Genomic DNA, 15,821 nt, shown 5'->3' with positions numbered 1-15,821 from the left:
AAGAAGATAGAAGGTCTCAAGAGATTTACAATTCAGACATTTCCAAAGAATGGATTAGAAATGTTGCTAACATAGAATGAAATTCTTTTCAAATCAAGTAAATATCTATATCAACTTAATTTTTTTTAACCATGCCAATTATAAAATACTATATTTCAGTAAGATTTTAAGTTAGGCTAAAATATCATATTTTAATTTTAAGAGCTTTCAGTAATAACCAATTAGTTTGCTTAAAAGGAAAAATTTTTTTTTTTTTACTTAACCATTTGGAAAACACCAATTTTAGTTTAGGTTAAAATATTTAACATTATTGTACAAATGTTGGAGGAAAAAGAAGATTTAATTTTTTTTGCTCTTAGAATTCATGATGAAAATGCTTTAAACAGCTAATCAGACCTACAGATTGAAAGCCAGAATACTCAAACAATTGCAGAAAATAGTGTTTTATAATAGTAGCACTATTTCAGGGCCGTGGGCTCACAGCACACATCTTCAGAGTGTTTCCATGATGACAGATCATTATCCATCTCAGCATGTTCTAACACCCCTTGGAGAATATATGTGCCTGAGATCATTTCATTCTGTAAGTTTCCATGTCATTTTTGGGGGGATATGTAGAAAATATGGAAGATATTATTTAGTATTTTCTCCTAAAATAACGCCTAAAGTATTTGTTTAGCTTGGTCTAAAAATTTTAAAGCATGATTATGCCTCTATACTGACGGTTAAATCTTTGTAATTTTTTAAAAAGATTATCTTATGCCCAGAGAGAAAATGGGACCTAGTAATTACAGTTGCAAGATGAAATTAAGATTTAATTTGGAATTTTAAATCTCAGCTTACTGGTCACAAAAAAGCACATGTCTTAAAAATCTCAGATTCTGAATGTACTTCATTTAAAAACAGGAGAAGGAGAGTGGCCCAGTAGTTTAGATTACTTTGACATATATGCAAAGTAACAGTTTACCTTTTTAAAAAATTACCTTTTTAAAAAATACATTACTTAGAAGACAAAAGTTATAATATAGTTGGGGTATATTATGTTACTGTGCAATTCAGATTTTGAAGAAAAGAACCAATCCAAATAGTTGGTTGAATGTCCACACAAGTTATCAGAATATTCTGGAAAATCATGACTGCATTTAAAATAAATAGATCTTGCTTGGCGCTGTGGCTCATGCCTGTAATCCCAGCATTTGGGAAGCCAGGGTGGGAAAATAGCTTGAGCCGAGGAGTTCAAAACCAACCTAGACAAGATGGCAAGACCTCCATCTCTACAAAAAATTTAAAGAGTTAGCTGGGCGCTGTGGCGTGCCTGTAGTCCCAGCTACTTGGGAGACCGAGACAAGACAGGAAAATGGCTTGAATCCAGGAATCTGAGTAGTGAGCTGTGATCACACCACCACACTCTAGCTTGGGCAGCAAAGCAAGACCTCATCTCTAATAAAAAATACAAAAATGGCCGGGCACAGTGGCGCATGCCTATAATCCCAGCACTTTGGGAGGCCGAGTCTGGCAGATCACGAGGTCAACAGATCGAGACCATCCTGGCCAACATGGTGAATCCCCGTCTCTACTAAAAATACAAAAATTAGCCGGGCATGGTGACGGGCGCCTGTAGTCCCAGCTACTCGGGAGGCTGAGGCAGGAGAATCACTTGAACCTGGAAGGCGGAGGTTGCAGTGAGCCAGGATCACACCACTACACTCCAGCCTGGTGACAGAGCGAGACTCCATCTCAAAAAAATAATAATAATAAGATAAAATAAGTAGATGCCGCATACTTTTTGTCACATTTATAAAATGTCTCATCAAATTATGTGTCATGATTTTGACTCAGATACATTTATCATAATTATAAGGTATATTATTAACTTTATCTGCATAAGATCCTTAGGTACAGAGGCAAAATTGATAATAGAAAGTTCTAAATAATATGTATTTATGAAACTAAGTGATAACTCCATAGTGGAATAATGCTGTGGTGCATTGGGTCTAGGAGACTGGTGAGTATCTTAAGGCAATTAAATTCAGGAAATGTTTATTTAGCAACTCCTACGGACTGTGCATAATGGAACACTATAGACAACCAATGGTAATTATGCCATCAACTAAGGAGAATATTAGTGAGAAACAATGGAATCTATGGCCAGGAACTTTGAATGGGCAACTCCACCCAAAAATAAGAGAGCCAGGAAATGGGGTGTTACAGAAACGACTTAGGATCAAAAGAAATCTGAAGTCATAAACAGTGCATCAACAATATCAAATGAGGCACTGAAATCAATCAGTATGAGGAAAGAAAAAAAGGCCATTTAATTTGGTCATTAGCATGCATAGTGACCTTAAAAAGTGCAGTAGTGCTAAGAGAGAGCATAAACCAGACTGGCAGGAATGAATCAGAGGTAGAGTGAAGGCTCCACTAGAGACTATTTTTCCTAGAAAGAGATGGAAGGAGGGAGCAAAGTCATATTTAGGATGGAAAAAACCTGAGCTTATGTGAAGGCTGAGGAGAGAACCAAATAGAAACTGGAAAATGGCTTCTACTATGGCTAACACGTGCTTGGTCACATTCACATACCCACAGGGATAAAGCAAACAAGTAAAGAGAAGGGATATTTTAAAGGATAGAGTATTAGCTGCTTACTAGGTAATGTTAGATTTGAGCAACAGAAACTATATAATTCCTGTTTAACTCATTCTATATCTGGAGTGCATAGAAATCCAGAAGTCAAGACCATGTTTAATAACCTTTTTTGATTCCTAGTATCTTCCTCGTGCTAACTTTCCTAAATCTCTTTACAAGGAAAAGCCAAAAAGAGTGATTCTCTTTCCAGCAGGAAAAATTGAATAAATGTATCCTCTGTGCCAAACTGTGATGATACGCTATGGTACTTATGTTTTAATTAAAACATGAAAGGGGATTCAAGTACCAAAATTTAATTGACGTGTTTACAGCAGCATCCCATGTGCCAAATTAATTCATAAAATTGTTGTTCTTTGCATTTTTGAAGATTGAATCCATTCATAAAATTAATCAGTTATGTTCAGTTACCCAGCCTTTTCCCGAACTGTGCACAAAGCTACGTAAAGCAAGACTAAGGAAACATACAGCATGTGAAGCCCCTGGAGTCTTCATGTGAAATAGAAATCAGCTTTTGAAATCTGCTTTTCTTTATTATGAGAGAGGTTGTCCTGATACCTGGATGTGCTCACCATTTGCTACTTTTTAAAGTTCGTTTTTGCAATATTGGTATGAGCCTAGAATAAACTAAGACTTGCAAATTTCATTTCAGTAACTTGCCACAGTGGTCATGTAAAATTCCATCTAGGAAGAGGATCATGAGATGCTTTGTTCCATAGTGCCTGAGGATCCGAGGACCCAACTTCTAAGAAGCAACACTAGCCACAGCTGGCCATTGAACACTAATATCCAAAGAATGCTTTGTCTCCTCTTAGTCCATTTCTTTACAACCACTGCCTCCTCTTGAGCTGCATTAAGCGAGACCTGAGAGTGTCCCTGACAGTTCTGCAAAAAGTGCTGAGGAAAAAGAAGATTTTTTTTAAAAAGAGCACAGAAAAAATAAACAAGGGAACAGAAGAGTAAAAGGGGCACAGTTGAACAACATGCAAAGCAACTCAGGTCCAAATAGGTATCTACCAGACACCCTCATCTAACAACCTCCCTGGTGCATAGTTTCTTGAAACAAGAGAAAGGAATAGTGATTGTTAACTCTGTTGCAGTGAGGTAAAGAGTTGGCCCTTGGATTTCTTCACTTGAAGTTCTTGCATTAATAAGGAAAGAGATAAAACATGATACAGTAATTGCAGTAATTGAAACATGTCATCCAGCCAGAAGAGCAGCTAGGGGAAACTCAGAAACATTACAATCTGCCTGGAGAGCTAACAAAGCGGGAAGGAAAAAGAATGATGTCTCCCAGCTTTGTACATATAATTTTAGTTATTTTGTAAAGCCAGACTCCAAGAAAACAAAGAAACCAAAGAAAAAATAGCTTTCTAAAATGTTAAATTTTCCCAAAAAAAAAAAAAAAAAAAAAAAACTGCTGCCTCAAGGCACAATCTATCATATGAACTTTTTTTCCAGTTAACCATTTCTCTAAAATGTCCAGACCCTGCAGCCTCTGAATCTGTGTTCAAAATTAACAAAGAAATAATAAATAAATCACGTTTGCCAACATTCTCTAAGGGGTCTCTCTTTGCCTCTCTCTACCTGCTCATGAACCATGAAGCTGGCCATCCCTGCTGGGAAGAATGGAAGAGTGTAGATGAAATAAATGGCTGGCACATACCACCCTATATTTGAAATCAGGGTGGGTCAGAGCAACAGGATCATAATTGTCACCAAAATGTGCATAAAGAGCAGGAAGAGGAGAATGAATGCCTCGTTCGTGTCTCTGTTCTTCAGAGTTAAATAACATTTACTTGCTAAAAATCTAGATTTTTCTCCTAAAAAGAAGTCATGAGTTATTCATTAAAGAAAAGCCCCTTAATTCCTCCAGGAATCACAGATTCTCTGACAAAAGACAAACTTCTTGTGCCTTGACACCTCTGAAAGTTCCATTCCTGGGATTGTCCTAATTTCAGCATTTCTTTAGGGGAAAAGTTTTACTTAGCAAATAAGATGGATCACACAGTAAGGTTCTTGTAAAGCTCCTTGTGCAATATGGATGGGTGCTGAAGTCACTGGAAGAACAATTTCCCACTTAGCATACTCAGTGGTGATGCAAAAATGAGAAGAATACAGGAGATGAGAAGTTCCAGTTAAACATGCTGGCTCTATCATTTTAAGTGTCACAAATACAGCACCTTCTATTTGTACTTTTAATGTGTATGTGGTCTAGAGTTCCTCCAAGTTTAAAGTGACTTACAGAAGAGATTGCCATGAACAGTCATATTATCATCAACTTGTAGAAGTTTGAACAGTGATTGAGCAATATGCGTCATCTCCCATTTCCCCTTGTCTTTCTCCTTCCCTTGGGGGGAGTACAGGTACCTGCTATGATTTTGTAGAGCTCTACTCCATCTGCCTCCAGACTCCCAAAGCCTTACCACACACCCCTATATGTGATTTCATATATGATATGGAGACTTCAGAAGAAACTGAGTTCAAAAGCCAATTGTGTCTCATAGAGTGTAAGGCAAAGTTTTCATCTTCCCTCTGCCACCACTCTATTTAATAGGAATGGAATTTTTAAAGTTCTCCCATCTTTAAAATATTATTGATTATATAATTTCTAAAGGATGTGGAGGTCTAATTGCTTATTCTTCTTGCAGAATTTCGTATTATTCATTGAATGGAAAAGATCTTGGTCATGTGTGCATTTGGTCATAAAAGGGTGTGAATGCTCATTGAATCTTGTACAATGCATGCAAACATATGTACTTATGTGCCTGATTCACCTTTATTTAAGAGAGCACCAGACAAATAATTGGTATTTGCCCACATCTCAGAAGTGAATGATGCCTTTCATATGTCCCTGGGAATAGCCCAGGTTGTTGGGCACCAAGGCAAGCCTGTATAATTGTGCGTTGTACACTGTATCACTCCAGCAGTCCCACCTACTGCAGAACCTGGAAAATATCTGCCTGGCCAGCAGTGAAAGAGCCTCTCTCTACAACGAGTGCTACTATATAATCATGGGCTCAGACGTAGATTTTTGTCCCATGAGAATTCTCTGAAATCTTGTCTTAATATCTACAACTATCCTGTTTAAGCAAGGGGAATTTTACTTAATACCTGCTTCTACAGTTCTAATACCTCCTTTAAACCATTAAGGCCTAGAAATTGCTAAACATTTCTTAAGCAAGGGATGGCATAAAAAAAAGTTCTTGAAACCGCTGATCATCTGCTGGCATCCCAGCAGTGGACACGAAAGTATGCACAGCTCAGTCACGACTGAAGTTTTTCCCCCTGACGAAGGTGCCAAGGGGCAAGGGGACGGGCTAAGCATAAATCAGATTCTACTTAAAAAGTCAAAACATTTTTATATTTAATAGTTTTAGTTTATTCTAAGGCTGAAAAAAATGACATTCAGGAGAGTTTTTCAGCTTATTTTGAAATACATCTCTGTTCTTTCAGCTGACTTCAGAAAAGTATCTTCTTATTTATTTTGAGTACTCTCATGAAGTCCAAAGTCAATCTATGGCTTGCACATTCTAAAATGTTTCGAGGATAAAAGTCCATCTTAGACCCAGATGAATTTCTACCTGTAAGTTATAAAAACCCTAAAGGAGTTTGTCAGAAAATAAATGCTTCACTTGAACCCCAATACAAGAAAGTTTAAATTCTATATCTTCTAATTTTTACAATTTTAAAAGAGACAACTTCTATTGGGCATACGTTTATACTACACACACACACACACACACACACATACTCCTAAACTGGATGCATCATGTCATAAACAGATATTAATAAATTACTAGGCAGTGCTTTATTAGACAGTTCCAGGGTTTTGCCATCTGTTCTCTCTTACTTGCGTAATAATTGTTCTAATCAGAGTAAACATCCTGAAAGTGATAGTCAAGCTTCTTGAGGGCAATCCGAATGCTCTCAGGGAAATCAAGAATTATAAAGGCATCAATTTTCTTACTCAGAAAATTCGTGTATTCTTTCTGCTTCTGGTAATACCCCAGTAGTGCCCTTGGCTGGTCACTATTATTCCAGGGACTACCTAAATTTGGAATACCTACTTTTTTGCTACCATATTTTTTTGTATCCTCTGTGGTTTCCATTGACCCTAACAGCACTCTCATTAATCACATCCACAAAATTAATTTATCATTGGTATGTTCAGTTCCTCAGGGGCTGGGAAAGAGGCAGGATTCATTACTCATTGGGATCTCCTTTATGCCAGGTCCAGATTATAAGGAATTGGATGTTCACCTTCGGAGGATGGAGTCTGGATTTGGCTTCAGAATCCTCGGGGGAGATGAGCCTGGACAGCCTGTAAGTTGAATCTTCTTTATTTCCATGCTTGGGGCTGTATTGTATGAGTAAACACCAGGGAAAATAGTGTTTAGTGTGATATCTAAAAGGAAATGTTTTAGGACTCATAAAGAAGTTTAAGCTTTGGGTTTTTTTATTTTTTTCCTTGCTGTTGTCTTTAAAAAGATCTCACGACATGCAGGTATCTCCATGACAAATATCTCATTAGAAATCACATTCAATAGGGACATTGCTCTTTTTTAGAATGGATTGAATTCCTCTTGAATATTATCTAATTGCACTGAACCCCTGGTATCTTTGGGTAACAGTTCATGAGTAATGGTAACACCCAACTGGGAACAGCAGAATTATGTATGTTTTTAACCAAAACAGCAAAGGAGATAAAACACAGGGATAAACAGAAATAAAATCAAGCTCAGCACTGCAGAATCTCAGCCAGATTTGAATTAAGGGATTACCAGAAGATGTTCATAAAGTCAACTTCATTGGCATAATATATATTGGGAAATTTAGAAGGGCTTTGTAGAACGTGTGTGTGTGTGTGTGTGTGTGTGTGTGTGTGTGTGTGTGTGCATTCGGAGTAAAAACATAAAATACTAGTAGTCACTAATACACAGAAAACACAGCGAGGCTAGATTTATGAGCATAGGTTAAAATATCAGCTATAAAACACTCATTGTAAAAGATATATCTTAAATGGTACCCAATGTGACTAAGTCAGGTCCACGAAAGTTTTGAATAAGTGAAGGGCCTGAGCAGTGCAGTCAGCTATCTACATCCCATCTGGCTCTGGCACCTGAGCTCCATCCTAGCTCATGTAAGGGAGTTAAATTTTAAGCCTCAGCTTTCTCATCTGCAAGATGGGGATAACAGTAGTGCTCTATTATAGAGCAGCTTTAAGGATCAAAGGAGATTATATTTATATATATATGTATATGTAAAGGTCTTGGCATTATGTCTGGATCATATTAAGTGCTGAATAAATGTTTATCATTATCAACTTTGTTTCTCTGGTTACTAGATTCTCCCAGGAAATATACTCTCTCTGTCTCTCTCTCCATATGTGTGTGTATATATATATATGGTTTTTAAATATACTATATGTACTATAAATATTATATACGTGTGGTTTTCTTGAGACAGAGTCTCGCTCTGTCACCCAGGCTGGAGTGCAGTAGTGTGATCACAGCTCACTGCAGTCTCAACTTCCTGGGCTCAATCAATCCTCCCGCTCAGCCTCCTAAGTAGCTAGGACTATAGGCATGTGTCATCAGGCCTGGCCCCAGAAAATAAAATTTGAAATAAAAATAAAACCTGGTCAGAAATCTTCAGGAGAAAAAAGTTAATCTAGTAAATGAAAGGAATCTGAAACAGTTTAAACTGTCTCAGAGTAAAGTAGATTGTCCTGGGTGAAGAGTGGGCTCCTTCCCACAAGAGGAAGGATGGCAAGCAATGGCAACCTAGCAGGAGCTCCGAGGAGCTTCCTGTGCCCTGCGGGAGGAGTTGAACTGGATGATTGATGAGGTCCCTTTCTACAGAAAACTCCAGGAAGCCGAGCTTATACTCCAAGGATGAGGGCTCTCCAGGAAAAAAGACTTATTTCCGAATTCCTGGGGATGAAATTTGGCAACAGTCAACCAGAACGTCACTAACTCCCCAGCTGCCAAAGAAGACGTGAAGGTGCTTTTGCCAAGGAGGATTGGCCAGATTTTTCATAGTGCTTTGAGAGGAGGTAGAATGCTGAAGTAAAATACAGGGCTCCAGTAACTTCAGACTTAAATTTATTCAGAGACTAAATTAAGAATCTCATGTCACAGGGAAAAGGAACTCTTGGCTGTGTTTCACTCCCATCCACTGCTTTGTTTACTCTCCCCTATCTCCCACTGAGATTACCAGGGATCCTAGGCCACCATGTCAGCCCTCCAGCCTTCCTGCCCTCTATAACTCACCTTGTTTTATAATAGAGAGAACTGAAAACATTCTCAAGTCCCTTCATATCTGTAAGCATTTAGCACACTGATTTATGCTACAGAACCTCCTGACCTCCACAGCGTATTTATACAGCTTGGTGTCCTTCAGGATTGTTCATGTATCTGCCTATTTTGTTTATTCAGCAGGATTTTAAATTTCTCCTAAGCAAAGACTTCGTCTTACCCTTTTTATCCAACATGAGTGCCCCATAATTGAAAAATGTGTCATTATCCAGAGTGAGCCACACTCGAGGTTAAGGTCACAGTCTTCAGACTGCCACCTCTGCCCAAGACTCCTGGCATCAGCTGAAATAAGTTTGCCAAGTGTCAGAGTCTAAGGAAACAGTCTCCATAGACCACCCCAACTTTAAACACTAGCTCTGAATCTGGGGGCCCCATCATGTAGTAGGTTCGCCGTGCACTGGTTGCCAACTTGTCTGCGTCTGTTGAGACAGAACACCCACCCACACGCCAGGCTACATGAAGTAGATTTATCACTTACAGGGAGGCAGCGAGGGACAATAGAAGGCAAGGATTCAAGAAGAGCAAGTTCCCCGAGGCTCAGGAAAGCTGCCTAGGACAGACGGAGTCTCCACTCACACGTGCACCTCAGCTGAGGGGCCCCAAAAAGCAGCCCAGTGTGGGGTTTCTACCCTGGAGAAGCATATCACAGTGGACTCAAGCACTGAAGGACATCCTGTTTCTAGGGGGGACTGGAACAGAACGCAGGCTGTTCCAGCTAGCCCCTCTTTACCTCAAGATGTTGTGTTCCTAGCACCTTCTATAGTTACTCTTGAGAACTACAAGAGAAAATGGGGAAAAATTTGGGTGAGTCCAAGGCCACCCAGAGAACTGTCCTGTGCTCACAGCTTTCCTCGGGTCCGGTAATTCACTAGAATAACTCAGAACTCAAGAAAGTGCTGTATTTATGATTACTGTTTGATTGTAGTGAAAGCATAAAAATTAGAACCAGCCAAAAGAAGAGGTGCACAAGATAAAGTCTGGAAGGGTTCCAAATGTGACACTTCCATCACCCTTAGGGACATGGTACCCTCCAGCATTCATGCAGAGAGGATTACCAGCCGGGGATGTTCACCCAAGCTTTGGTGTCCAGGATTTTTAGCCTAGTGTTTTGTTACATGGGCGTGATTGATTGAATCATTGCCCACAAGGATGACCTCAGTCTTGGGCCCCTTTCTTCCCCAGAGGCCAGGCTGATATCATGTGGCTCAAAGGCGCAACCCACTAATTACCTCGCTGGTCTTTCTGGTATGGTCAGCTCCTACTCTAAGACTGTTGGTGTGGCTGGCCCCATCCTGAGTCATCTTAGCATAAACCATCAGGTATGGTCAAAGGGGCTCACCATGAATGACAAAGACGCTCCTAATTCCAAGAGTTTTGAGGTTTCCTTTCAGGAACCAGGGAGAATGGCCAGACTTCACTTTGGGCTGAGACCAAATTATTTATGGCAAAGCCATGTGCTTAAAAGATATCAAATGAATGAAACAAAATGAAACCATGCTCAAAATAAAATACAAATAAAATACAAATAAAATTAAGGCCATTTTTGTATCATTCTGTGGGACACTGAGCACTAGCTGAAATAAATACAGGGCATTTAAGGGTAAACCCATCTAGAATCCATTGCACTTATACTAACATAATACTTCAAACTTACCAACCTAAGGGGTTTCCACCAGAAAGATGAGCTCTCTGTTTGTTCCAGAATAGACTGACTCACATGCTTTTTTTCCCCCTTTTACTAATCTCTGAGCTCCTTGAAGGCAAGGACTGTAATTTAATGGTGTTTATGTCTTCCAAGCCTAGCCTGGTACAATAAGTATTTATTAAATGGAATCGAAGAGAGTATTTTTTTACCAAGTCCAAACTGTCACCTGAGCTTCTCAGAACAAGTAAGGATCTGGAGTTTATATTTTCTGAGGCCTCTAAATTCTATAGGCTCTGCAGAATTAAAGTGGCCTAGTCCTGGAAACAGAGATAGCATCCTGGCGGCCCTACAGCATGTTTTGTTTAGTCCCCCCAGTATTTTACAATTGTTGAGCATCAATTAATTTCACCTTTTGAAAAATGGATTTTCATCTTCTCTTGAAAATTAAATTTAGCAACATCGAGCTTGCCTTTCTCCATGACAACGACTGGCTGGAACTAAGTAATGGTTCCTTTTAGACTGAGCCTGGCTGCAGTTCCCAAAACTCCTGTATGCCTGTGTTACTCTTTAAAGCTACTATCTTTGTGATTCCCATCCCAGTACCCATCCCAGAGGACTGAATTAAAAGACATTGGAAAGATGAATATTTTATGCCAATGGAGCCTTCAACCAGGGCCAGATACTTTAAACACCTAACCTAAGCACTGAAAAGATTATCAGGTCTTTTCTCCCATTTATAAATACAAATAACATTAAACTATAAAATAAATACAAGGCAAAGCGACAAAGTTTCTGATTCTTTCTATGATACTTACTTTAATAGAGTCTTTACAAAATGAAATTCTGACTTTATTGGACCCCTTGGCTCATGCTTCGTCTGCTTTGGGGGTAAGCCAGCATCCTATTCTGTAGATATTATCTTCAACTGCTCCCCTCCTCCTCCAAAATCAGAAGAGATTGCATGACTGAGTCATAGGGAGGGAATAGTCTTGGCTGACTCAAGAGGAGAGTGGTCTTGCTGGACTTTGCCTGGCACAGAAGCAATAGAATTGTTACCAGGATGGAAGACGTACTGTTCAAAATGAAGCTCAGATGTGTGAATGCAGCCGTGGTTACCACCCAGCCTCAGGACATCTTTCTGCCTGGTTTGTACACAAGTTCCCAAGTTCCTATCACTTCTGAATATTGGCTTTGCATTCCTGAATCCTTTCTCCCCTCCAGTGCGCAGGCATCAAGTATTTATGATAAGCCGCCTCAGATTACATGGATTGCTGGTTATCCTATTGTGTTTACTTAGATTTATTCTGGTTTATTCCTTCATTTGAATGATTTAAGACATACTCATGCTGCAAGTTACAGTTTTGACATTTAAGCCATAATGTAGCAGCTTAAGTCTCTCCAAAGCAAACAAAGCCAAAAAATTAGTCCTGAAAACCAGAATATTGAATCTCAGAATGACCCTGTCCAGGAGAGTGAAACTGTAAAGATCTCCCATAAACCTTTCCTTCCAGCTTTTCTACATTCTAAGTCCAGAGATAACAAACAAAATGTGCTAGCCTCATTTAGTTGCTGGTGAGCTACAAAGGGAGAGGCGTGTAAGGTGATTTGGTCTCAACTAAAGGAGGTCTCATAAGTACATCAAATGGGTTTCTGCCTCCATATATACGAAATGGTATTGACATCCCAGGGTGCACATTAAACACAACAGCACGGCTTTCAGCAAATAATGAACAGCAGGACTCCCGCTCAGACAAAGCATATGGGCATTTTTCTTGCAAGAGGAAATACTTTTCACAGTTAAATAACAATAGAAATAGAAAGAAGTGAAAAGTTGCCAGAAAGGAACAAAAATGGGATTTCCAGCTGTGAGCTGAAAAGAGATGGAAAGGCATCAAGAGGGAGAGATCTGGAAAACACTGCACTGGAGAAAAGCCATTCAAAGACAGACAATGACAGACCTAGTCTTTGGCACAGGAGTCTGGTGCGCACTGGTTGGAAGAGTTTCGGAAGGAAAGAGCCTGAAATCTGCTCACCACAGTGACAAGTTGTCCCAGGCTGCAGATACTACAGAGCAGATCTCCTGGGCTTAGGCTAACATTGGGCAGTGCAGAAAAGAATTAAAGGTACTAAAAGGCCTGGAAAGGTGGTTTTGGGTTTCTTTGTGTCTTTCTTGGTTTTTTGGTTTTTTTTTTTTCTTTTTAATGTGAGTTTCTCCCCTGACTTACTGGGATCGCAGCCACTTGAATGTGAATTGCTGTTATTTCACATCAAATGTTCTGTTTTGTTCTGTGCCCTCACAGCATGAGATAAAGTAGAATTGTTTTGTTTCTTTGGGGTTTTAGAGAAGGCAATTGAAAAGATAGGGCCACAGATCAGCTGTTCGTGGAGAAGTTCTTTCTTGCTCTGTTTTGCCACAAAGCTCTTCCTTCAGGGCCAAAGCAATGGGGAGAGGAGAGAAAAAAAAAAAAAAAAAAACCCTCCTCCAAGAGGGCAGAGAAGTGAAAACTGAGTAGTGGAACTAAAGGGTCAGCTGAGGCTAAAGAGTCCCTCTGGGCTAGAGGGTGGTAATGAATGGGGCAAGGCTAGAGTTGGCTGGGAAGGCTCACTGGCCAGTGGGCCAGGGGTCAGCAAGACTAAAAGGATGTGACCTGGTAAGTAAGGGATCCTGATCCAAGCACCAATGGTAAGGGGAATAGGTGCCTTAGCAGAACTAGAAAGCAGCTACTGTGATGGGTCAGGGAGCACAGGTCTTGTGCTCAGCCAACTTGGGACGTGATCAGTGAGACCACAGATCCTGTGGCTATTGGGAAGTGAGAAGAATCAGAGCCTTGCTATCAAAGGGTGACTGATCTATGGACCAGCAGCATTCAACTCCTGGGAGCTTGTTAAACCTGCAGAATCTCAGGCCCCTCCCAGACCTGCAGCCTCAGACTCTCATGGGGTGCGTCCAGAACTGTTTTAATAAGCTCACCCAATGATTCCTATGCATCCAAAAGTTTGAGAACTGCTGACTTAAAGGGTCAGATATCCTGAGGCATGTTCGCAAGAGCTTACACAAACATAAGAATGTATGCACTGGGAAACCAATATGAGTTACAGTGCAAGACAGAATTCTAGATTATCCAATCCCTACGGTGGCAAAGGGGAAATAATAGAATGTGTCAAGTGGACAAATCATATTGGAAGTAAACGACAAAAAGTTGGGTTTTTCTCTGGAATAGAGAGAAACATCGAGCTATCTCTGTGTCAGCAGTGAAATATAATGCACAAAGGTGCCAAATGCCAAAGGCTAAGGTGCACAGCGGCAGGAGAGCTGGAAGCAATGATGGTGCAAGTGGTCAGCCTCTGCCCAGCAAAGGCTGCAGCGCCTGATGGATGGAGCAAATGTAACTGTACAATACCGCTAATGAGCAGGTACCACGAGCACCCCCACAGCACACCATGCTCAGCTCAATTCAAGTTTATTTAACAGTATGGCAACCTTTTTTTGAAACACAGTTAAGGTTATGTTATATAATGTAACTATATAATAATATACATACAATAATTATGTAAAACTATATAATTTATACTTGTGTTATATTGAATATGCTATTTATTAGATAGTCAATTGAAGGGGTAATGGAATATACTGCCTCTTTAGAAATAAATATATAAGAGGCCTATTCTAACCAACTCTAGCACTACTGTGGCCACATGACTGACACCACTCCCAACCACTGTATTTTTTCCACAGTAATCCTTTCTGGCATCCTATATAATTTACACATTTATTACATTTATGATTGTCTGACCACTAGAATGGAAGCTCTGTAGGGTAGTGATTTTTGTTTATTGTTCACTGATGAATTTCTAGCACCTAAAAGTATCCTGGGCTCAATGAATATTTGTTGAATAAATTAATTAATAAGGGGAGTACTTCATATCACAGCAATATAGTAGAAAAGCAGATCTTTTACTGGGCTCTTTTTTTCAATAAATGATATTGAACTGCTGGCACACACTGTAATGTCGAGAGTGTCTGTAAATGTTGCTGTATATCTTGCTGTTCTCCTACAGCAAGAGAGGAACTTTCTGATATGAAATTCCATCTTTACTATTTTTGTATAGGGCCCAATAGCAGCTATGGCTCTCTCAGTTGTAACCACTATTTTGTGTTTTACTTTCATCAGTCAGAATCAGAACTATACCTTAAAGTTGATAATTAACCAGCCAAGAAGTTCACAAGCCATTTTTTTCCTCTATAACTGGCTGTAAACTCTCACTAAAGTGTATAGGAAAGCTAAAGGTTGAAGCATTTTCTTTGGGCCAAACCAACTAAATGCACCTTTTCATGGGGCAGTGGAGAAACATTTATTTTAACTGGCTTTTGCACAAAGCACTTACCAAATCTTTGAAGTGCTCCATAGCGGGTTGAGCCTTTTGAAGAATAGATTGGAACATCTTTATAAAGAAACTCATAAATTCAGGTTGGCATGACAAGAAGGGAAAGTGGAGAATGTCAGGGCATACCCAACTTCCGGACTGTGGGTTGCAGGGAAAGAACTGCACTGTGCAGCCAGTCTAAGGCAGGAGATGTCAGGCCTGTCCTGTGACAGCAATCATGAATCATTTGTCAGAACACTTAATATTCCACACGGAAGCAAATCTATTTCTCACCCTACCTCACTCCCCAGGAATAAGGGGAAAGCCAGAAGTCATGTGGGAAATTTTCATTCCTGTGTAGAAAGAGAGCTATTCCATGGACTAAGGCTGTGACGCCCTTCAGACTATAACTTTGCACATACTTGAGAAGTCCTGGGCATTCAGCTCTGGCTGTCATGTTAACAGGCCACTCTGAGCAGTGAGACTAAGTACAAAGGAATGGTTCTGCTGCCAAGCCTGAAGACATGCAAGCCCAAAGGTCATGATGGAGCAACTCTGCAAATTAGCTGGAATTCACAGATAGGGGATTTGAAAGAAATGATTATGCCTGAAGGAAATCAATCTGGGAGCAAGGGATTTAAAATAAAACTTAGCCTCTGTAGTATCATCAGGCTAATGGTAACCACTGCCATCAGCTGCTGTGTGGCTAAGCCACTGGCAAAAGAAAAGGGGGACCTATTGGTCATGAGTTTGAAAAATTGTTTATAGGTTAAACAGCAAAGTTAAAATATTTAATACTATTTTCTTTCCTCTGAGAAAGAAAAAAGCCCTGCTAATTGACACTAAAC

The 15,821-nt window shown here is 39.8% G+C and overlaps 1 protein-coding gene across 19 annotated transcripts in view; it reads left to right on the top strand.

The window, feature by feature from the left end:
• Positions 1-15,821, top strand: part of LOC105475378 (membrane associated guanylate kinase, WW and PDZ domain containing 2) — a 1,478,421-nt gene that overhangs the window by 1,311,487 nt on the left and 151,113 nt on the right. For all 19 annotated transcript variants that reach the window (XM_011730573.3, XM_011730572.3, XM_071093993.1 and 16 more), the window contains one exon: positions 6,878-6,969. In XM_011730573.3, the coding sequence (XP_011728875.2) occupies positions 6,878-6,969 (92 nt within the window). The remainder of the gene's footprint in view (positions 1-6,877; positions 6,970-15,821) is intronic.

The sequence above is a fragment of the Macaca nemestrina genome, chromosome 4 (genome assembly GCF_043159975.1).
Source record: "Macaca nemestrina isolate mMacNem1 chromosome 4, mMacNem.hap1, whole genome shotgun sequence".
NCBI classification, from domain to species: Eukaryota; Metazoa; Chordata; class Mammalia; order Primates; family Cercopithecidae; genus Macaca; species Macaca nemestrina.
The sequence above is the reverse complement of the archived record's forward strand: the minus strand, read 5'-3'. Positions and strand labels throughout refer to the sequence as shown.